Here is a 22867-nt window from a genome sequence, read left to right as displayed (position 1 = left end):
GTATTATTCAGCCCTCCTTTCCCACCCCCTCCTCCTCCTCCTCCTCCTCAGCTCTTACACAGAAATACCACCTTTCCTCCTTAGTCAAACCAGCACAGAGGTGACACCCTCCTGAGATCAGTGACAGGAGCTGGTCATCACCAGTTCAGCTGGTGGAGCTGTGTGCGGCCATTGCCACCAGAGCACACTGAGGGGAGTGCCAGATTGTCCCAGCCAGTGTCCCCAGGGCTTGGGGGCCATACCTGGGAGGGGCTGCCCACCCACCACCTGCTCTCTGCTTCTCTCCTGGGAATGAAAGCCCTGTGAAATCTGCATGTTGTAAAAGTTATTAATTTTGGTTTCAGGTACTGCATTTTGATTAAAAATTTCAGGTACTGGATAGTCTGCCTTTCCTACAGTAAATCAATTGAGACTGCTGCTGGTGGTGTGAGTGGAAAAAGAGACACTTTGATGAAGGAAAGCTGGGACAGGTAATGGCTTTTGTCCTGGTTGTGTTGGAGTGACAGAGCTGTGCAGCTCTGCTGACAGAGGTGACTGGAGTGGGCTGTGGGGAAGACATTCCCCACATCAGGAATACAGCGAGGGGCCATGCTGGCAAACCTTTGGATTGTGCAACCTGCTGAAACACCGTCCTTGTTTCACATGAGAAAATAGTTGCCCTCTGTAACTGCTGTTAATCACAGCCATCCACAGATGGAGGTACTGAGAGCTGAGCTGTTCCCCCGGGTACCCCGGGCTGGAGCCGCCTCTGAACGTGTGACTTTCTGGGTTTCCAACGGTTGGGGAACAGCTTTTGCTGCTGTAGCTGTGCAGCTGTGAGAGCAAGCCTGCTGCCATCTGACCAAAGCTTTGCTGTTTGCAGGCTCTTTCTTCCCTGGGACCGAAGTCAAAAGAGGGCACTGGAAATGCTTTTGGCCGAGCATCTTTTGCCGTTGTAGATCAATACAGTTTCATTGTCAGCTCCATCCAGGAATGACTTCTGTTTGCCTTCCCGATTGTTTGCCCAGCCCTGCCGCAGCCTGGGGACTCTGATGGCACGGTATCAGATGGATTGTTGGTGTGTCTGAGGCGTTATTGTCCTAAGCTTGGCTTCTGATGCTGCGTGCGGCAGCGAGTGCGGAGAATGACAGATGAGCGGGGGCTTCCCGCGAGGGCAGCGCATCCCCCAGCTGTTTGGGAGAACTGAGGCAGGAGGAAGGGAGAAAGGCAGATTATCCCGTTATGTTTACAGGGCATCGGTCACACAGACAATGACTGTCCTCTCTGACAAGAGGATTGTTTAATTAGTTAAGGGTTTGATAAAGAGATGACTGAACATACAGTGCACTGAAGGCATCTGCCTTTTAGTACAGCAGGCACGTCCTCCCTGGGAGCCCTGGGCTTGTCCTTTCTCCCGAGGAGCGCCGGAGGTGTCCAGAGCCCTGTTCCAAGTCTCAGAGCTGCTTACTTTGAACACGTTAAATTGGGTTTCTGTTATCTGAGAAGCAAAATTATAATTTAGCTGCCTGTTATAATTTAGAACTAGTTCTGAGCATTCAGAAAGGGCGAGGTGATGTGAGTTATACTTGGAAGGATTCATTTTTTCATCAGTGTATTCTGGTACCATCAGTCCTCTTATCTATTATAGCTTTCTCCTTGCTCCTTTCTTCTTAATTTTAATCTGTGACAAGCACTGCCAGGTTAAATTCCAGACTCTGAACTGGACTAGAACAAGAATCTGTGGGAAGAGGTAATTAAATAGGCACAGGCAGGTGGGTGTGAAGCAGAGGAATTCCAAATTCGTGTTTCAGTGGCTGTAAGTACAGTGTTACACTGGCTTCACCTTGCTTCTGGATTTGACCATGAAATCCAATTTGAAATACAGAAGTTACGAGTAGGGATTGGATTTGATTAGTACATTGCAGTGTTGGTGATTCTAGCCTGTGGAGCTTCTCAAAAGCAAGGAGTATACAGAATTAAAATGAATATTCACTACTTCAGAAAGTGTTCCAGCTCAGCCATGAAATAATTTATGTTTAACATCCTGCTGCACTTGCAATGGTTTGCAATCATTACGCACCATACATTCTGGGTAATAAGAAATAATGTTGTAGAAAATGCAGCTCTTTTTGTGGACTCTACCTAAAATGTTTTGTCGCTGTATCGCACTTGTAAGCCAACATTAGAAGGCTTACATTACTTGTCTGTATTATTTTTAAGGTTTGAGCCTCCTGTTGTTTTGGTTTCGTTTCTTGGAGACTTTTCATGCTTTGTAGTGTTTTGTGGCCCCGACACAAATCCTCCTGCTCTATCAGAGCATGTGTCATCAGCTGTTTAACCACAGCCAGAGATGGTCTGTATCAAGCCTTTGAAATCCCCAAGGGGATTGTGCCTCAGGATTAACTGTCCAGCGTTGGGGACAAACTGCAAACTGTCACTGCGGCTTCCACTTATTGATCTGTTCTTTGCAAGCTTCCTCTTTGTGTTGAGAGGGGCAGAGTGGGGAGGCTGTGCCATGTGTCAGCATCCTTCCTCCCTGGCAGGGGACAACAATGCCCTCAGCGACAGGGGACGGTGATGAAGCTGCGGGTGCTGATGGAAGCGGAGGTCGGAATTCCTCCCTCTCAGACACTGAGATTTATTCTCTCAGTGCTCCTGCCTTGAAAGGGCTGCGTGTCCCAGCTCTCAAGAAAACGAGCTGTAACTGCCTTTCTTTAGGTTAACTAAAATGTACAAAGTGGCTGCAGCCTGGAGTTTCAAAGATGTAATGGGGGCACAAACGCTGCTTTTGGGGCCTCCTTCTGCTTGTTCTTTATCCCTCAGAGTGGGGCTTGATGCTGCAGGGGAGCCAAGCAGGGCCTTTACAGCTGACCTCTGCTGCCTGCAAATCTCACACAGGTTTGTGGAGTCCCATGTTGGTGCATCACTTGTTGCCCAGAGAGGTTGTGGACTCGTCATCCCTGGAAGTGTCCCAGGCCGGGTTGGACAGGGCTTGGAGCAACCTGGACTAATGGAAGGTGTCCCTGCCAATGGCAGGGGGGTAGAATGAGATGAGCTTTATAGTCCCTTCCAACCCAAATCATTCCATGATTCTAAATTCCCTTCCTAGAGCAATGCACAGTGTTTACTAAGGTGTTTTTTCCTGCCAATAAATACAAGCAGCCTTCAATTCCTGTCAATGAGCAGCTTTCCTCCTGCTTGCACCCCTGTGCTGTCTCTGGTTCAGGTCACTGCTGCCCCAGGCTGCTTCTCTCTTCCTCTTTTCCACAAACTTAAGCTAAAAGAGTTGGCAAAAACACCTTGAAAGAAATTCAGGTTGAATGTCTCATCAGCACAGGATGCTGCTTCATGCTTTCATACCAGCGAAGATCAAGTTTCTCTTTGGTAGGAGCTGTGCCAACTTCACCACCCACACTTTGACAAAGGCTATTGTTTCAGCGTTTGAAGTGATTAATAATTTTTAGGAGGTTGCAGTTTTCCATTTTCAGCATGTTGCCTCTGATTTCCCTGTCATATTCTGGAGGCTTTGGAGAAGCTGAGGGGCAAGGTGAGGAATGATTGTGTGACCAGACTTACCTGCACAGAGCAGGGAATGCTGCAGTTCTTCCTCATCCAGCCCTATCTGAGAACCAAGTCAGTGGCTTCCTCAGCCACCAAATAATGTTTTCCTTAATTGCCATCAGGCTGTGAGAAATTTCCTCTCTGATACTGAGTTTAAATAACTTTCCTGCACCTTGTTCCCATTGTTAGCCTGAGAAAAATGCCTGAAGAGGGACTGGAGCAGCTCAGGGTTATACACAGCCTGGAGAAGTGATCCCTTGCAGAGCTGCAGTCTGGTCATCACTCAGTCCAAAGGCACCTCAGACAAGACAAGGAACACACAGGACAGTGACAAGCAGCAGTGCTGGCTGTCTTTTCAGCTCAGGCCTTACTTGTTTCTTGCCTGTTTTTTGGGGTCTCTCCTCATTGATGCACCATGCAGAGAGAGCTGTGCTGGGCTTCCTACCCTGCTCTGTACTGCACCTCTTGCATGGAAAACAGACAGGAGAGACATTGCTCTGCTGCTCACGTTAAGAATCGAGGGGATGAAGGTGTGTCAGGGTTAGATGAGAGATCAGGAAAAGGATGTCCCCCCAGAGGGTGGTTGGCACTGAACAGGCTCCCCAGGGCAGTGGGCACAGCCCCAAGGCTGCCAGAGCTCCAGGAGGGTTTGGACAACGCTCTGAGGGACAGGGGGGGATTGTTGGGGTGTCTGTGCAGGGCCAGGGATTGGACTGGATGATCCTTGTGGGTCCCTTCCAGCTCAGGGTATTGTATAGTTCTGTGATTGTGAGTATTCCTGTGCATTTCCAGCTCCCTGGAGCGCTGTGACAGCAGCTCTCAGAGCTGTTCAGTGCCTGGGTTATCGTCTTGTTGGGTGTTGCTGCTGCAGCCCCCTGGCTGTGATGTCAGCAGTGGGGTTCTGTACATCTGCCTCATTTATTTTCCTTAAATCCTGAGCTGTCAACTCCAGGACTTGGTGTCTGTAGAGAGACTGACTCCCCTGAACGAGGGGAATTTTTCTCTGAGCTAATGCACTCTCACTGCTGAGCACCTTTCCTAAGATAGCAAGCAGCAAAAATAACCCAGCACAAAGAGTTAAATAATATCCCTGCCTGGCACCCCAGTGTGCAGGGCTGCTAAGGCACAGACATGGAGGAAGGGATGATACTGAAGTCCCGTGAGGAAGTTTCAGTACAGGTTTAAAAACTTCCAAGATATAGTTTGTGGCCATGGAAAGTGAGTGGTGCAAGCAGTGTGGAGCCAGGCAGGTGCAGTGGGGCACCTTCTGCCAGAGCACCCTGCAGTGCTGTCATCCTGCATCCTCTGGGGTCCTGCACAGGGTGCAGCCTCTTGGTGTTCCACGAGGGAACCCAAGGAGCTGATCTCTCACAGCTGAGATTGCATCAGCTCTGCTGATACCAGCACCTGGTGGTCCTTTACTGCCCACCAGGAGCAGGTGCAGCAGAGGGTTGGTGATAGCAGAGGAGACATCAGTGTTCCCTTTGGTTTGCTTTTCAGACCCTGCAGTTTCTGGTAGGCATCGGCAGACTCGGAGTGGGGAGTGTTGTGGGGGAGCAGCACAGGGTGAGATCTCCAGTGGTTCCTTTGATCAAGTGAGGACTTGTGTGTGCGTGGTGCTTTGCAGCAGAGGTGCTTATGGCTTGTGGCAGAGCAGTGCAGACACACACTATCTTGATGGAGCCGACTTGCTGCCCTGTGAACAAGTGAATTGGACTGTAACATCACAGAGCAGACGTGGCATCTCATGTTCAAATGCAAAGGGGAGGAATCCCAATCTTTCCAGTGGTTGCCCATAGCTTTGCTGTTTCACTTTGAATTTCTTGCCAGTTGTTCAGATGCCAAATCATTTGGCAGCTGAAGAAAATCAGATACTCCTGCCCATGCCTAAAGGAGAATATGTTGGTTCTGACATTTGCATTATTTTATGGGTCGATTCATCATTACTTAAAGGTCCTTCAAAAGGTGGTTAAAACTATGCATAAACTGTAGTACTTTCTGAAAAATTAGACCATGATTATTGCAACTCTTAACTACAGCTAATAAATTATACTGAGAAAAACACATGCCTTTCAGGTTAATAATATTGTTTATGGATGCCAGTCCATAAACTGGACTCTCTCCTGTCTGGTTTCCATTGTTTATGGATTACCCAGTCCAAAGGATGGATAATGCTGCATTTTTTCTCAACTTCTTCTGAAGACAGCGATGGAGAGGTGTGTAGTTATTGAGATCTCCTGATCTGAGCAGATGGTTTCACCCTGAATGTGCATGTCACTGCTCAAAACGCTCCTGGAGATTAACCTGAGCCTTTGAACTGCAGTGCTCTGTTCCCCAGACAGTCTGCCCCACGTGCTGGGGGGAGGCAGGAGGAGGCTGGAAGGTAAAGCCTTTGCTGGTGTATCAGATTGAGAACCAAAGGGCAAGGAGGAGGCTGTTGAAGGAGGCTGTCATGGATAAACCCGACTCCCTACCCAGCAGTTTCAGGAGTGGTTTCTCTGTACTGGCTTTCCAGGAGTGCTGTGAGGAGAACAAAACCCCACCTTCAAAACTCTTGTTCTTTTGTACAGAATCATCTTCTACAAACCTGTTTACAAACCAGTGTCCCTTGCAAAAGCCATTTAAGTTGCCAGAGGTGACCTGGCATCCCACTGATGGCTTCATCACTGCATTCCTTCTCCCTTTACCTCCTGAATAAGCTTAGAGAAGGTCTCTAGGCTTAACCTTAGGTCTCTAAGCTTATTGAGGAGGTAAAAGCTGAAGAACAACTCTCCATGAAAGGGTTTTGAAAAATATTTGTTATCAGGCATAGTGGAGATAACAGTGATACATCTTGGGAAGAGATAAAAATTCAGCACACAGTGTGTGGTGAATAACATGACTCGACTTTATGGGATTTGACACTCTCCCTGTGCTCCAGCAGAACGCTGTGGATGTGGGGAAGTGTTCAAGGAGAACATGGTGTAGTTACTGGCTTCATGCTTGACAAAGACTTCACTGAGTTTGATAATCAGCCTTAATTGCCCTTGAGGTCATCTGGTGATGACGGTGAAAATGAAACTTCTACAGGAAGAAACAGAGGGAGAACACAGACATTGGTGGGTTGATCTGGGGGTTGGTCTGTCAGGTGCCAGCGTGTGGAATTGCACAGGACTTCCCAGAGAGTGACAAAACAGGCCACCAGTGCATTGTAAGCTTTGATCTTATAAAGAGATCTACTGGTCAAGGTCTCAGGCCAGCAATCAGTAATTCCTCAATTTATATTCCAAGCAGCAGTCAGGATCTTCAGCCACAGCAAAGCCAGTGTCTCCTGCAGCTTTTCAGCCATGACCAGATGCTGCAGCTGTTCTGTGCTGCAGCTCCTGCCTCTCCATCCTCCACGTCCTCCCATGTTCCCCTCCTTGCTGCCTTCAGCAGCGAGGATATTCCCTGCAGGAGGTGGAAGGACTCATAGGCAACGATGTGGGCAAAAGACAAAGAGAAATAAGAGGCAAAGCTCACTAAAACAAGTAGCTGCTTGTTGCCACGGTATATCAGATCTCAGGTGAGAAAAAACTGCAAAGGAAATCTCAGTGGAGGCTGATAAGAACCTGGAAGTGAAAATGCCAATAGCTCGTGGAAGTTCTGAATGTGGAAAGGTTTCCAAGGGGTAGCAGCAGCATCTCTGGGACACAGGCAGGGAGCTGCCCACAGACCTGAGCGTGGCCTGGGCTGGGCAGGCCCAGAGCTGCTGGCTCCGCTCTGGCCACGGGCAGCCCTGCAGGGGCTCGGGCCAGGACGGAAAATGAGGAGCTGCAGACAGTTGGGATCTGAGGGATTTGCTAGTAACAGGGAAAACAGAGGAAATGGTGATTTGAGAGGAAATCCTTGGATTATTCTGCTTTGATTCACGTTTAGACGTGGTCTGGAGTGAAAGTCATGAAGGAGAAATCCACACAGCGGAGCTTCAGCTCCTGTGGTGAATGGAAGGGAAGATTGGGCACAGAAGCTGATCAAGATGGTGAGAATTTAGGAGATTTCCAAACTTACTCATCCATCCTGTAAAAGCTTTTTGTTTAGAGTTGTATCTATAGCTAGGTGTTCAACCAAAGCCCTCAGAAGAGGAAAAGCTTCAACACTTTTTATAAAATAAAAAAAAAAAAGGGGAAAAACGGTGGTTTTGCCAAAGACAAACCTTCCTCCCTCCCTCCTCCTGTAAATGCCATGATTCGTAAAATTCTCTCTGTTTTGCCTGGGAGTTTGCTGGAGCATCTGTCACCCAGGAGGGATTTGCATTTACTGCACTTTTAGCAGCTTAACTGTAGTCCCCGAACTGTTAGTGGAGAGGTGGCTGCAGAGTCTCTCTGGGAGATCCCTTGGGGTGAGGGGTTCAGCAGAGGCAGGAGTTCAGCCTGAGCTCCTTCAGGCACTGCTGAGCTGTGTCAGAGCTCTGACCCTGCCAAGCAGCTGCATTTGGACATCCCAGTCCCCTGCTGTGTGTTAGTGCAGCACAAGGAATGTGTCCTCATAGCTCAGCTTCTCCAGCCCAGGCCCAGCAGTTCCGTACAAATCCTTTCCCCCCTGTTCTCATTAAGATGCCAGAAGTGTGAGCTGAGGGACTGAACATGCAGGCACCCAGCCAGCTGTGCTGCCCTGGCAGAGCCAGGTGGGACAAACCTCTGGCGAGAGCAGGGTCTTCAGCTGCCAGAGTCTGTCCAGCCAAGCCCTTCAGAAGTGTCAGACTCTGGAGGATGCTCCATGCTTCAGAAAAAAAACCAGAAGGTGAATATGCTAATGAGAGATAATAAAAGTTCCTCAGCAATCCAGGAGGAAATGTTCAAATGCTCTGTCACAGAACACTGGACACAGGTTAATAGTGCTGGGTTAACACCGCTGCCTGAACGTGAAATCCAAGTGCTGGGAAGCAGTCACAGTGTCTGAGGGACTCACACTGAAACAGCCCTGCCTCTGGTTTGGGAAGTGATGGAGTCCCGTGGTGAGTCCTCAGCGATGCTGTGCTCACAGTGTTAACAAAGCTGTTCTAGGACTGGGAAAAAAGGAAGCCAAGTAAGCTCTTTTAATGTGAGAGAGCTTAAGAGAGACTGAGTTGTCAGCATTCGAAGTAACTATGCTGGATCTCCTCATAAGAAGGATTTACATGTTACTATTACAATCATCTTGATTATTTAGTGCCCTGACATTTTATAGTTTTCCAATTTTTTTTATATTATAGTGGTTTTCAGTAGTGGCCAGAATTTGGAATGAAATTTGTGAAGTGTGTTCACCTGACCTGTTTTTCTGTTTGTTGAGAATTTCTGTTTACACATTGATTCTTGTTGAAATCCTTCACTCCCTATTCCCCAAGTTGTTCCTTAGGGGTTTTTTAAGGTGCCGTTTTGGAGGTGGAATAATCCTTTGGGATTCTTTCCCCTGAAATGGAGACCCTTTGATAGGTCAAGTACAGCTGCATGGGTTTGAAATAGCCCTTACGAAGTGCCAGGGTAGGCTCTGTTCAGCCTGTGAGCTGTCTGAGGCTTACCCAGCCCGTGCTGGCACATCCTCCCGGCCTCCCCTTCACACCAGCAGAGAAAAGGCAAGAATCAGAAAAATGCAGACAATAACAAAGCTGAAAATCAATCTCTGAAGTTAATACATCCCAGACTATCGGGTTCCTGTTTCACCAGTGCCTTTACAGAGAATGTTCTCTGTTCCCCAGCAATCTCCCCGAGCAGCACGGCAGGGTCAGGACGCGGTTTGGTTCGGCAGGTTGGGTGTCACCAGTCACAGTCAGACCCCTCGGGGTGTCTCTGTGTGAGACACTGCAGGTTGGGCACACTGGACATGTGACAAAGGTGTGGCACTGGTGGAGGGGGTGGCACAGAGCCCCCCTGCCAGGCACAGCCCCGGCTGCCACGTGCTGCTCCTGCTCTGCCGCTGATCCTCCTGCCCCGCTCGGGGACAGGGGTCATAGCTGCTGTGTGGTGAGTGTGGTGTGAGATGTTGAGGGAATCATGCATCAAAAGGGTGGGACTGGGAGGGTTTGGACAGTTGCCTTGCAGGGATGATTCCCTCAGGTGTCCCTGGGTGATACCTGAGCCAGAACACTGTGCTTTGCATTATTGCCCTTGTCATTCTCCACATTAGTGCAGGTGTGTAAATCACCTCCCTGGTCACCTCTTTAGGAAGCAGGAGATAGATGCTGCGTGCAGGGTGCTGGGGGCACTGGTGGGTGGAAGGGATGATGAATCTTCAGTGACCCCAGAGGCAGGAGAGTAGGACACCTCCCTGTATGGGGTGTGCATGGTTGCTGGAGCAAACCAAGGGGGAGAAGAGCCAGCTGTGATTAGTGTAATTGTACAGACAAATAAAAGAAGATTTAGGTTATGGACTGTTCATCTAGCAAAGGACAGTGGATCCCGTTCACAGCCTGACTCTGTGCGGTGCCCCGGGCACTGGCCGGGCCGGGGGGTTTGTCAGCAGAGGGTGCCAGAGACCAGCAGCTCCTCCCTGTCCTTCAGCCGCGCGGGGAACACAGGTGAGACCAGCACCTGTTCTGGAGCCAGCACAGCTTTCCCGGGGCTGGGCACGGCGGCAGCCACCTCCAGCACCGGCACAGACCCTCGCACTTGTCCTGAGTGCAACAGAGACCGCAGTTGTGCTGGTTGTTTCCAGGGTGAGTTTTACAAGAGGCTGGAGGTGGTTGATGTGTAAGGAGAGTGAAATGAGCAGGGAGATCTGGGTGCATGGAACTCTGCAGACATGCAGGGAGACAAGTTTTCTGGTGTCCAGGGCTTTCTCCAGCGGTTCAGGTTTTATTTATCCCCTCGGAGTCACAGCAATTTGCTTATTGATGTCAGGAACTTGTGCAGAATTTCCATTAAAAATACATTCTTGTCAAGCTGGCAGGTTTCACCAGGCTGAGGGGATGGCCTTGAGAATCCAACAGACTTTGATAGACATCTTTTGATGTTTGGGCAGCTGTTTTCTAGTTATAGTGTCCGAACTAAGGAGGCAGAGGGAGCTCACTAGCGCAGTGTGGCTGTGCTGCCTTCTGCTGTATGTGTTCTGGTCTGAGCCTTCAGCAGTTCCAGTGAATCTTGTTGTGGTAATAATGGTGTGGAATTGTTAAATCACAGCCATAAATGGTCAAAAGTCAATAATCATTTAATAAAAGTTCCATTAAAGTGAAGTGGGTAAAGAGAGATCTCCTTAGAGCGAGCTCCAGTAAAATCCGTGGATACAGGAGGCAGGTTTCAGCTGCAGGGCCATGTCCTGGCCCCCTTGGCCCCTGCTGTGCCAACGATCCTGGTGGTGCTGAGCAGCCCAGGGACGGTTGGGAGATCTCATGGAGCCCTGTTGGCTTTGGGGTGCTGGAGGGGAGGGGAGGTACCCCAGGCTTCTTTGCACAGGCCCAGTGCTCTGGCAGGCACTGCCTGGATGCTGCCTGGGTTTAATTTTCTTTTTTATTTTTTGCTGGTGTCAGTGGTTTTTATTCTATATCCTTGTCACAGCAAAGTGAAGTTTCTATTTCTGAGTAGGGAAAGATTTACATGATAAAGGGATGTCTGTAAAAATAGGTGGAACTGCTGTTTGCATTTCAGCCTGAGGTGCTAAGAGGCCACAGGGCTCTTCATCACTTCTTCCCACTCTGAAATAACATATATTACAGAGCTGGCTTGTGAAGGGGCTCAGGACGCAGGTCATTTGTTGCATACTGGAGTCTGAGATGCCTTAATTCAAGCAGAGATTTTGGGTGGTGTAGCTTAACAGGGGCATTGTGAAGAATGAAGTGTTGGGTTTGTTACTGATGGGAGCTGAACTGAAGCTAAAGTGGGTGTAAGTACAGGATCCAAAGTCTGTAAAGTTAAGTAAGTTAATGCGCTTCACAGGTTGTTTTTGCATGCGCTCCTGGGACTACAGTTCCTTCATCCATCTCCTGACTCAGGTTTTTTTTCTGCAGAGGGGTTGGTAATGCTGGAGACCCCAGAGTGATCTGCAGCTGCCTCTGAGGGACAGTGGAGGGGCAGCCACAATCTGTGCTCCCTGTGAGCAGTGACAGAGCCCAGGGAACGGCTGGAGCTGTGTCAGGGCAGGCTCAGGGTGGATCTCAGGGAAAGGTTCTTCCCCCAGAGGGTGGTTGGCACTGAACAGGCTCCCCAGGGCAGTGGGCACAGCCCCAAGGCTGCCAGAGCTGCAGGAGGGTTTGGACAACGCTCTGAGGGACAGGGGGGGATTGTTGGGGTGTCTGTGCAGGGCCAGGGGTTGGACTGGCTGGTCCTTGTGGGTCCCTTCCAGCTCAGGAGATTCTGTGATTCAATGATATCTTTTGCTGCATCTGCCTTTATGTTCTGTAATAATAAAGCAGTAAAAGGCAGGTTGCAAAAATGTGAGATTGGCTTAAAAATCTCAGTAAGGAGAGGCCTACAAATAAGCATTGCTTTGTAGTGTTTGTTTTCTTGTTTCTAAGGATTTAAGTTTCTCTCACTTCATATTTTCAAATCTTTTTCCATACCCAGGCGGAATAGAAACCCGCTTTTTTTGTTTTGGGGACATTTTATAAAGACAGATAAGATTTTTTTACAGTTTTTCACGCTTGGAGGAAAGCACCAGCTCTAGCAGGGCTTGAGATACCAGCACAGGAGCTGATCTCATGGGGGGTTAACAAATGGCCAGGAGGGACATTTGCTACTTTTCTCTGCACAGCTCCAGAGCTGAGGGCCAGGAGCCCCTTGTTCACTCCAGCCCAGCGATGGCCCTGCTTGAACTGAAATCACCCAGGAGGAAACCAGTGGCCTCCAGTTCCCTGTCTGGTGGTGGCTGTGGCCTCAGCTGTTGCTGAGGAAGCAGGACCTGAGCTTTGTCCACACCATCCCCATCCACAGGGAGGTTACTTTGCCCTTAGGGCAGGTGTGACCTGCAGGCAGGGCAGGTGTCAGACACCACCCATCCATCTGTCCATCCATTCATCCCTCCCTCCATCCCTCCCTCCATCCGTCCCTTCCACCCCAGCCCCGTGTCAGTCACTGACTGTGTGCACCAGCAGCTTGTTTGGCTTAAACACAACGCAAAACACCCCTGCATGGCACTAGTCCTCGAATCAAGAGTCTGACAGTGCCCACACTGCCCTGGAGGAATGGCAGCAGCTCTTGGAGAAGCTGGCTGGCAGCTCTTTGCACAAGCCTTTCTCTTTAGCTGCTCCATGCTGGGTCTCCATGTGGGGAATGTGTGAACCAAGCAGAAAGACCTGTACGAGCAATTGGGACGTCCCTCACCACAGCACCCTGCGGGACTGAAGGTGTGTAGTTGTGTTCTCCCTCTGGACATGCTTGATTTAGACCTAAGTGGGGCTGACCTTGTAGAAAAAGCTACAAACTTGACCCTGACCCCAAAAAATAGCAGGCAGGGAATGGGAGCCTTTGGAGTGGGGAACAATGGAATGTCATTTCACCTTAATTCTTGAATTACTCTCATATGATATCAAAAAGGGTTTTCAGATATTGTTAAGGTTGAAAGAAGCCTTGAGGAGAAACTGTAACTCGTTTACTGTTCAAAGGAATGGAAGTGGTGCCTCAAAGTGTCCTCTGGCGAGAAACTGTCACTGCAGCAAGTTCTGGGATATGTCTGATGCCAGTGGTGTGAAAAGCTGCAAAGCAGTGCAGAACAAAGCTGAGGCAGGTACACTGCAGCCAACAGGGACTTCTGGGGGGTGAAGAATGGGGAACAGACTGGGGATAGAGTCATCTCATTCCACCCCCTGCCATGGGCAGGGACACCTTCCACCAGCCCAGGTTGCTCCAAGCCCCGTCCAACCTGGCCTTGGACACTTGCAGGGATGGGGCAGCCACAGCTTCTCTGGGCAACCTGTGCCAGGGCCTCATCACCCTCCCAGCCAAGAATTCCTTCCCAATATCCCATCTATCCCTGCCCTCTGGCAGTGGGAAGCCATTCCCCCTTGTCCTGTCCCTCCATCCCTTGTCCCCAGTCCCTCTCCAGCTCTCCTGGAGCCCCTTTAGGCCCTGCAAGGGGCTCTCAGGTCTCCCTGGATCCTTCTCTTCTCCAGGGGAACCCCCCAGCTCTCCCAGCCTGGCTCCAGAGCAGAGGGGCTCCAGCCCTTGGAGCATCTCCGGGGCCTCCTCTGGACTTTCCCTGGTGTGTTCCTTGATGTGCTGTGGAACAGCAAAGCTGAGATGTTCAGCTCAGGTTAAAGTAATGGTAAAGGGTGGGATTCAGCCTGTGGCACATGGCTGCCTTCATCTGAGATGGCCACCAAGACTCCCTGGACTCCCCCAGAGAGCAACATGTGACTCCACTGATGTCACCTTCCCATCACTCGTGTTGGGATGAGCTCCCCAAAGGTGCCTCTGTGTCTCCTCCGGGCAGGAGGGGAGCCCAGGTGCTCAGAGGAGATGCAGGTGCTGCATATGATGGATGAACCTCACACCAAGTGCACTTGGGTGGGCTTTGTGTCACCAGAGCAGCACCTGTACTCCCTGCACTGCTCTGAGAGGTGCTTCTGGACTGACTGGGGATCAGCAGGGATCAGTCTTGCAGTCTGAAGTGCAAACAGAGGGTTGATTGTGGGGAACAGAAGCTTGCAGGTGTTCACAGGGGTGCCAAAGACCAGATGTGCCTTCCCGTGGGGCCGGTGTGTCCAGCAGAGCCTGGGGCCCTGCCCGTGTCCGTGGATGGGTGCAGCCCTCGGCTGTGCCGTGGCCCCTGAGGCTCTGGAGTCTCCCTTGGCTCTCTGGAGGAGCTGCCTCGTGGCTGGGCTTGTTAAAGCTGCTCTAGGTACGAGTGTGACCCCGGGACACTGGGAGGGTTTGGTTCCCTGCCCCAGGTCCTGCTGGAATTTCCATACAGTGGCATGCACAGAAATGGTGTCCAAGTTCTGGGTGTCTGCCCAAGCGTGTGTTTGTTGGTTACTGTGGTGGAGTCTCACGGGATACAACCTGGGAAGCCACTGCTTGTGAGTGGGGAAATTCTTCTCCTTTACCCAACTGCTGAGGAGAGCCAAATTCTTTAGTCCTGGACCATGAATTTGCTGTTTCAGAGGGTCTGTGTCTTCGGACGGGTCATGAGTTACCGCCCTTTTTGTTTTCTAGGAGACCAATGGGGTAAAGTGTGTTTAGGCTAAAACCTATTTGTTACACTTTTGGTATCTTCCTCCACATACACCCTGCTCTTTTTTTGTTGTTTTGGGCTAAAGACCTTAAAGAAAGCAAAGGCCCTCTGTTCATACAACCTGTTGAGGTTAATTCTGACCCACTGGATTCCATACGAACCGCTTGCACTTCGGAGCTTGGCATGAGATGCTGCCAAAGGTGACTTTCATGCTGCCTGGTAAGAATTAAACCTCCTGAGTGCCCCTGAGTGAGGTACACCTCATGCTAAGTGTGGAGGAGATGCTTTCAGTCTTGTGTCACCCGTTGAGACCAGGAGGCTGTTACTGTGAGGCCACCCGGATGCACTGCTTGTTCTGTGTCATGTCCTGCTCCATGTGCCTCACTTACACTGCTACAAACAACAAACCCAGCCTGCTGCTGTGCCTCCAGCCTGCTGCACAGGGACTTAAATCACTTGTTGTTATTGCCTGTTTGTATTTTTTAAGCATTTGTGTTCCACCAACACACTCAGAGTGAGTATTCTCGAGGGGGAATTTCCTTCCTGATAAACAATCCTGTAGTGTGATTCAGCAGGAAGGATGTGGTGGTTAAGGCACTGGACTGGGATTTGGGAGACATGGGTTGTGTTTCCAACTCTACCACAGTCAAGATGTGATGAGTGGAAGGGCAAGCAAACAAAGAGAAGGAGCTGTTTAGCGGTGGCAAAATCATACTTTCACGTGGCCTGTTTGTCTGGTTGGGGTTAGATAGGTCTGGGGTTTTCACAGGATCATGGAATGTGCTGAGTTGGAAGGGACCCATCAGGATCATCAAGTTTACTGCTGGCCCTGTGCAGGAGTTTTGTTTGGCTACTCAAGTAAATAGCATTAGGACTCCTGTTTGTACAGTTCAAATCTGAAAGCTCATCTTGACCTATTCCAGGAATCCAGATGTGGGTTGAACTGCACGTTGCTTTAACGTGCACGAGATTTCAGATGCCACTTTTCAGTGTTTCTTGGTTGACTTAATTCAGTTCACCATTGAATTCTCTGATCTTCAGGTAATGTTAACTGTGGCTCCTACAGCAAGTTGTACTTGCACATAGATTCTCCACTCTCTTGTTAGATTTATGGACAGCAGATCCCGCATGAGGTATTCCCTTTGTCATAGAGGGTGAAGTTCCTACAATTGGACAGTAACTCTTTTTTCTTTTCAGAAGCAAGAGGTTGCAGTCCCATCTCTGAGTTTAGACCTACAACCTCAGCATCCTGATCTGGTGCCGCCTTCGGGAGGATGAATCAGGGCAGTGACTCAAGTGATCAGCCCACGGGTGAGTTTTCTGCTTCTCCAAGTGTTTGCCTGTCTTCTCCTGTTAATTCAGCATGATTTGCTTTCCATTTATTTTCTTAGTGCTGTTGGAAGAGAATGCTGAGTCACAAATAAAGCAAAACCTGTGAATCAGTGCTAAATTGCATGCCCTGAAGGTTATTGGGTCTTTGAGGTTTCCTGTCCACATCTGGATATCGGAATTCTTAGAATTCTAGTCCAGGTTGAAAAGTTTGCTAGCAATTGTTTTTATAACTTCTCCCCAGTTCAGAAGCACACGGGGTTTTATTGCTGTGTTACACAACTCATTCAGCTTTTAGCCACAATTTAGTTTTCTCAGTAGTTGCTTTGGTAGTTGGTTTCCCTGTGCAGAAAGGGAACACGTGCACACACCCCATTTTCACGTGTGTCCCATGGAGTCTCAGTTGGGATCCTTGCTGGAGAGATTGAATGGGCAGGAATTTGTTACTTCTTCTGGCTCAGACCTACCATGTATTTCCTCTCCTCTTCCATCCCCATCTTTGGTTGTTGGAATTCAGCCTCACTGAGTGCTTCTGGCAGTTTCTGCCCCGGGGCAGGGCCTGGGAGAAGCGGGTGCCAGAGGCAGTGCCTGTGGCCTCCCAGGCTCAGCTCGACCTGGGCTTTTTTGGAAGTGTCAAGGGGCATTCTTAGCTGTGACGTGAGGGCTATTTTTTGACAGTTCCCATTGTTCCCCACTCTCTGTTCGTGGGTGAGGTCTTTTTGTCTGAGGCTTTTGTCAGAAATACAGGCTGTTAGGAGGGCTGTCTGCTCTCAGGTTTGGGGAGCTTTCTTTTGTTGTCAAGAGTCCTGAGAATTTCTTCCTTCCTTTTTCAGAGCTGCTTGGGCAAACTGGCCCAGACAATATGTGCCTGAGGGGATTGCTGGGATACCCCCTTGCTGGGACAGCCAGGAGAGTGGTCCTCAGAACCACACCCCGTGTGCCCTGCTCTGGCTGCCACAGGCCACCTGGCTGTGGGCAGAGCAAATTCCTGAGTTTGGGGTTCTGAACACCTGCCTGCACTAAAGCCCTTGCTGTTGTCTATGGGTTTGAATCCGGGAGCTCAAGAATGGAAAATTTAAAATAAAATTCCTGTGGTAGGGGGAAGTATGTATTCTGTAATACTCAGCACGTGTTTTTATTACTGTGAACAGGTGATGATTACACATCAGGATGCGTGGAGATTCATGAATCATCCACAAAAGGACATTGGGGCTGGGTTTTTGGAAAAAGACTTTCAAGGCAAGTCTCTGTAAGACATCCTGGGTGCTCGTGAGAAATGTGCAGTCAGAGTGTTCACAGATTGCTCACTGCAACCTTGTGTTTTGTAGGGGCAATAAACCTCGTGGTTTGAGTTTAGATCCACTCTAAAACAGGCACAGGAGCCAAGCTGTCCAGAGGGGCACATTTCCAACGTGTGCATTTTATACCTTCTGTTGGAGTGCTTAGTCCTGATTGCTCTTGTAGTCAAGTCCTGGGTTAGACAGGTGTGATCCCCTGGTGATTTATGTCTTGGCTGAAGATAGGGATCTTCCACTTCGGGCCTCCATTTGTTCAGCTTCCAGCACCACCTATTGAGTTTGACATTGTCGGTTCACTTCATTCTGAGCTTCCACTGGAGCTATACTTAGAGAGGAAGGATATTATAATCTTGTGAAAGATTAAAATATTGTTACTGTAATCCAGCTGGAAGGGGAGCGCTTTTCTCAGGGTAGGAGACAGCCAAGGTTTTTCCCATTCTGTCCTCCCCTTGTATACAGGAAGGAAGTGCTGGCAAAGGCCCCCTGGGCTTCCTGTCGACTCAGGAGCACATTTCCAGACACAGCCTTCTCCACCATCCATCACCCAGCCCAGCCAAACAATTGTGGCAGCACCAGGGGAAAAACACCCGGCTGGGATAAACAGCAGGGAGGAGCAGGAGCTGCTCCCTGGGAGCGGGGCACGGCCCAGCTCCTGCTGTGACTGTCTGACAGCAGGGCACCCCTTCCCTGCCCAGGAGCTTCATCATCCAAATCCCCCTTTAGAAGCAGCAGCTTAACAAAGAAAATAGAGGAGGGAAGGAGGAGAAGGGCTGACGTTTAGCAAAGAGGTTGTGTTGGCACTCTTTACAACACTGGCAGGTTGTGGAGCCTGGAGCCAAGGAGGTGGCTGGGGATGCTCCCAGGTGCAGAGCACCCTGGGGTGATGTGTGAGTAACTGGGATGGAGGCAGAGCTTTCTGTCAGGTCTGCAGGGCAGGGCAGTGCTGAGGCACAGGCCATCTGTGATGCCTCAAAGAAGGAGGAACCAAGTAGGGTGGAAGCCTGACCTTTGACTGAATCACCTTTGCTGAATAGGATTCTCTCCAAGAAGATGCTCAGAACTGAGCTGGCATCTTTTTCCCTGTATCACTGCTTTTGTTTAAACTCTGCATTACAATATTTCAGTAATATTCTCAGATCTGCCTGCTCTGTACCCTTTTTTTAACTTGAAACAAGTGTTTGGGTTAATTTCTTTTTTCATTATAGTTTTAGTATCCTCACAAACTTTGAGCTGGGAATTTCTCCCTACACCTACCTTAAGGAGGTTATAGTGAGGTGGTGGTTGGTCTCTTTGGTCATGTCCCACGATACAGGACGAGAAGAAATGGCCTTAGGTTGTGCCAGGACAGATTCAGATTAGATACTAGAAAATATTTTTTCATTGAAAGGATGTTCAGGTATTGGAGTGAGCTGCCCAGGGAGGTGGTGGAGTCACCGTCTCTGGGAGTGTTCAAGAGGAGCCTGGATGTGGCACTTGGGGACTCGGTTCAGTGTTGAACGTGGTGGTGGTGCTGCTTGACAGTTGGACTTGATCTTAAAGGAATTTTTCCACCTTAATGACTCCATGATTCTGTGACTCAATATTTGAGGCATAGTTCTCCTCACACACCTGTCCAGAATGCTCTGTGGGTAAGCTGATACCTGGATTGGTCTGTCCAGGTGTGAGCACAGAGCCTGCTAACATTGCCATGTTCTCACTCTTTTGGAACCGTTGATTGTTCCTTGGCCTGAGATGCTCCAAAGCTCCCTCCCAGTAGGTTGTCCAGTAGCAGGAGGACTGGCTTGTACATGGGAATGGAAAGAGGGAGAGGGAGAGACTGTGAACCACCAAAGCCCTTGTGCCTGCCCTCCTTGTGTCACGCTGCTGCTGCCCTGGCTGAACAGAGCTCTGAGTCTGAGCACAACCTCAGGCTCAGCCAAGCACATCAGCTGGTGAATTAGTGTGGAGATAAAACACCTCCACAAAGAGGGATTTCTCCATTTGGGCCACTGGGGGATATAATTCAAGTTAAGAGTCCAGCTTAATGATAAATTTGGAATTTCCCCTGAAACTTCAGCAGTTGCTCATAGTGTAGGAAAATATTTTGTGGGGTTGCTTTTTTCCTGAATTAACTGATGCTACAGGATTCCATCAACCTTTCCTTGGAGCTTTCTTCCTGAAAAAGCCTCTGTTAGTAATTCCTGCAGCATGACCACCTTAGCCGTGTGTCCAGTGTGCTCAGGGTCAAAAAGTATTTAGTTAAGGCTTTGTTTTGACAAAACTGGGATGAAACTTGAATATGAGTGTAAGCTCTTGAATTAAGGACAGAGTGTGTTGTTTATTGAGAAGGTTTTTAGGCTGAAGTTGCAGAAGTAACTGGTAAAAGACTTTCCAGAAGCAAATTGTATGCTCCTGAAATCTGCCCATTCTGCCCCTGCATACACACTGACCACGGGGTGGGGTATTTGTAACACATTCTTCTGCACAGTTTATGCTTTCTATCCTTTTTTTGCCTTATGTAACTCTTAACAGTCTTGATAAGTGAAGAAAATCCCCAGCTCTGTGCTGGCTACCTGCAGGAGCACCTTCTCTGCCCAGCCAGATGTGCCTTTCTGGGGTTCTTTCATTCATTCTCCCATTTCACGTTTTTATTGTCCTTTGTCTGGGCTTGCACCAGGCATGGAGTAGGCAGTAAGCTCCTTAAATGCCTTTACAATACCCTGTGGGACAGAAATTATTTCTTATTTGAGATCTTTACAGAATGCAGGATTATGGAGCCCTCATTTAAAAACTGAAGGCATGTCTGCAATGCTAACAATTATTTTTAAGTCCACCAGAAATGCACATGAACAACAGCAACTGAAAAAGAAGGGAAGGTAAGAAGTGACTGGAAATGGGATGGATAATAAACAGCAGTACCAACTGTGTGGTCATGAAAACGCTCCCCCAGAAACTCACCCATCTGGCCTAGAGCTGGGGAATGGCAGGTTGGGGGATGGCAGGTTTCCCCACTGCTCAGCGCTGAGTGTAGGTGTTGGCAGTTGAAGCTGTCAACTTTAAAGATAAAAAGGCAAAACATAACAACCTGGTTTCAGGTCCTGCTGCAGCCCTGCAGTCCCCAGCCCGTTCGGGACATTTGACACTCTCATTTCCCTCTTTGGGACATGGCTGGAGCTGTGTCAGGGCAGGCTCAGGGTGGATCTCAGGGCAAGGTTCTTCCCCCAGAGGGTGGTTGGCACTGAACAGGCTCCCCAGGGCAGTGGGCACAGCCTCAAGGCTGCCAGAGCTCCAGGAGGGTTTGGATGATCCTCTGGGGCACAGGAGGTGACTCTGGGGATGGGTCTGTGCAGGGCCAGGAGTTGGATTCAATGATCCTTGTGGATCCCTTCCAGCTCAGCACAATCTGTGACTCTGTGAGACATCACTGGAACGGGCAGTGGGTGTGATTGTTTGGTTCCTCCAGGCACCTCTCCCTTAGTTATTTTATTAATCTAATTATGCACTGTGACAGCAGTGGGTTAAAAAAAGAGACAGGGCTGTGATTTGTTGACAGTGTCCCTTTCAAATCCAAGAGTGCCAGCCGGGAATGATGCTGGGAGCGACGTGAGGAACCGTAACAGGAGCACCGAGAGCGGGAGAGGCTGCGAGTGCTGGGGCATTCGGGGTGGGAGGGCTGGGAATTCTCAAAGAAGGGAAAGCAGGCAGGGACTGCCAGCCTGTTCTGACATGTGCTGGTAGCTGTCATGGTTCATGGTCCTTGGGGCTGCCAGAGGCTTTGGAAAGGCAGAGAAATGGGCTTGTGATAATAAGTGCTGTTTGCCCAGGGATACAAGAGCACTGCATGTCTGGGGAGAATGATGTTTAGATTGGATATGTGGTCATACAGCAGAAATTGATGGATAATGAAGGAGTTTTCCAAGCATTGCCTGCTGATCTCAACATTCCTCTTTGCAAAGAGGGGATGGAGTATAATAGTTGTTTTCTCCCACTCTGGTTCTTTCACATAAATCTAGTGAAGACAAGGATCAAGTCAAATCCAACAGTCCCAAACACCTTCCCAAATTCTAGCGAGGTCCAGGTAACAAACACTGGTGGAAGAATATCCTGTGCAATCAAACAAGCACTAGTCCTGAGAGAGACAGGAGGTGACTGTGTCCTGCATCCCAGGACTGTGGTCCTGCCTCTCCCGTGTTCCCATGCCGTGCCCTGAGAGGTTACAGGATTCCCTGCATCCTTCTTTCCCTGCTCCACAGCCCTGGCTCCCTGGGCAGATGTCCCCTGAGGGGTGTGAGTGTTGTGGGGGAGCAGGGGGGCTGCCCGCAGCACACAGCCACAGCTGTCCCCCCGAGGTGTCTGTCCCTGCAGAGGGAGGGATGGCTCTGCCCCTGCAGGGCTTGGTTTGTGCTGCAGTGGGAACTGGGAGGCAGTGGAAAAGTCCTGCTCGGAGGCTGGAGCAGGGTCTGCTCTGTGTGATTGTGCGTTCTTTTAAATTAAACTATTTTGCAAGCACTTCCTTCCTGCATTTCTCAGAAGGAGGGAGGGGGGTGTGCAAAGAATGTTGAACTGCCTTTGACGGAGGAGGAAAACTGAAGAAAACAAGAGATGCAATCCTAACTACTGACCTTTTACTTGAGCTTGGTGATGTTTTTCAGCAGCAGAGCCTCTAGGGAGTAACAGCATCCTCCTTGCTATTGTGCTGCCTGCCCAAAAAGGGGGCTAAAGTTCAGCTTTTATGATGTTCTCACTCTGGGCTTGTGGGAAAAAGGCCACATTCCCTTTCTTAGGTCATACGAGTGCAAGAGATGACAGAGTCCTACAGTCTAACCCCAGGGCAGGAGGCCAGTTCAGAATGGGACTGGGATAGACAGCTTGGTAAATATGCCTCCAGCTTTTTCTCCTTATGGAGAGTCACAGCAGGTGGGAGGGTAATTTACATTGTTAAATTAAAGGGCACTGATTTATTTTATGTTGGTGTGTTATTGTTTCATAAGAGCACATGGGTTGCCATTACTTGTGATGGACTTATTGTTAAATTCTCCACTTTGGTCAGGAGTTACTGGAAGTGAATGTTTTCCATGAGGACAAAAAGGCAAAAAGGCATAAAACAAAAGCCCAACCTCCTCCCCAGCAAACTGCAGGTTTTTAGGGAACCTTCCACAGTTTTGAGGATTGGGATTATTGCAGTGGATGTTCTCAAGTGGAGCTCCTTGGCCCTCAGACTGTTTATTCCCTGTGCCTGGGGGCTACAGAGACACCGATCCCTTTGCTCCTGGGTCAGTTCAGGCTCCGTGTCTCAGAGGTGCCACCTGGTCTCGCTGTCACCCCTTCCCTCAGCAGCATCTGGTGTTTCTCTCCCCTGAGGTTTCCTGCAGCCTTGTTGTTGAGGTGTCGTTCAGCAGATACTGAGATGGTGTTTCCACATGGGGTGATCCTGGCTGTGCTGTGCTTCCTGAAGTGCTGAGCTGGGTCTGGGACCAGAGGAAGCAGTTCTGTCTGGAAAGGCTGCCCATCTTAAGGATAAATTCTGTTTTAAAGTTAATATAAGACATGCTGTTTAAAAAATAAATCTGGGTGATGCTGGCATCTATCTGTGCAGATATCCTTCAGTAGTGCTGGTGACT

At 49.4% G+C, this 22867-nt stretch overlaps 1 protein-coding gene across 2 annotated transcripts in view; it reads left to right on the top strand.

Moving 5' to 3' along the window:
- Nucleotides 1-22867, top strand: part of EXD3 (exonuclease 3'-5' domain containing 3) — a 277268-nt gene that overhangs the window by 43000 nt on the left and 211401 nt on the right. For both annotated transcript variants that reach the window (XM_027896917.1, XM_027896918.1), the window contains exon 2: nucleotides 15838-15951. In XM_027896917.1, the coding sequence (XP_027752718.1) occupies nucleotides 15915-15951 (37 nt within the window). In that variant the 5' untranslated portion in view covers nucleotides 15838-15914. The remainder of the gene's footprint in view (nucleotides 1-15837; nucleotides 15952-22867) is intronic.

This window comes from Empidonax traillii, unplaced genomic scaffold (assembly GCF_003031625.1).
Source record: "Empidonax traillii isolate 1590-97213 ecotype Southwest subspecies unplaced genomic scaffold, ASM303162v1 scaffold520:size1094406, whole genome shotgun sequence".
NCBI lineage: Eukaryota > Metazoa > Chordata > Aves > Passeriformes > Tyrannidae > Empidonax > Empidonax traillii.
The sequence above is the reverse complement of the archived record's forward strand: the minus strand, read 5'-3'. Positions and strand labels throughout refer to the sequence as shown.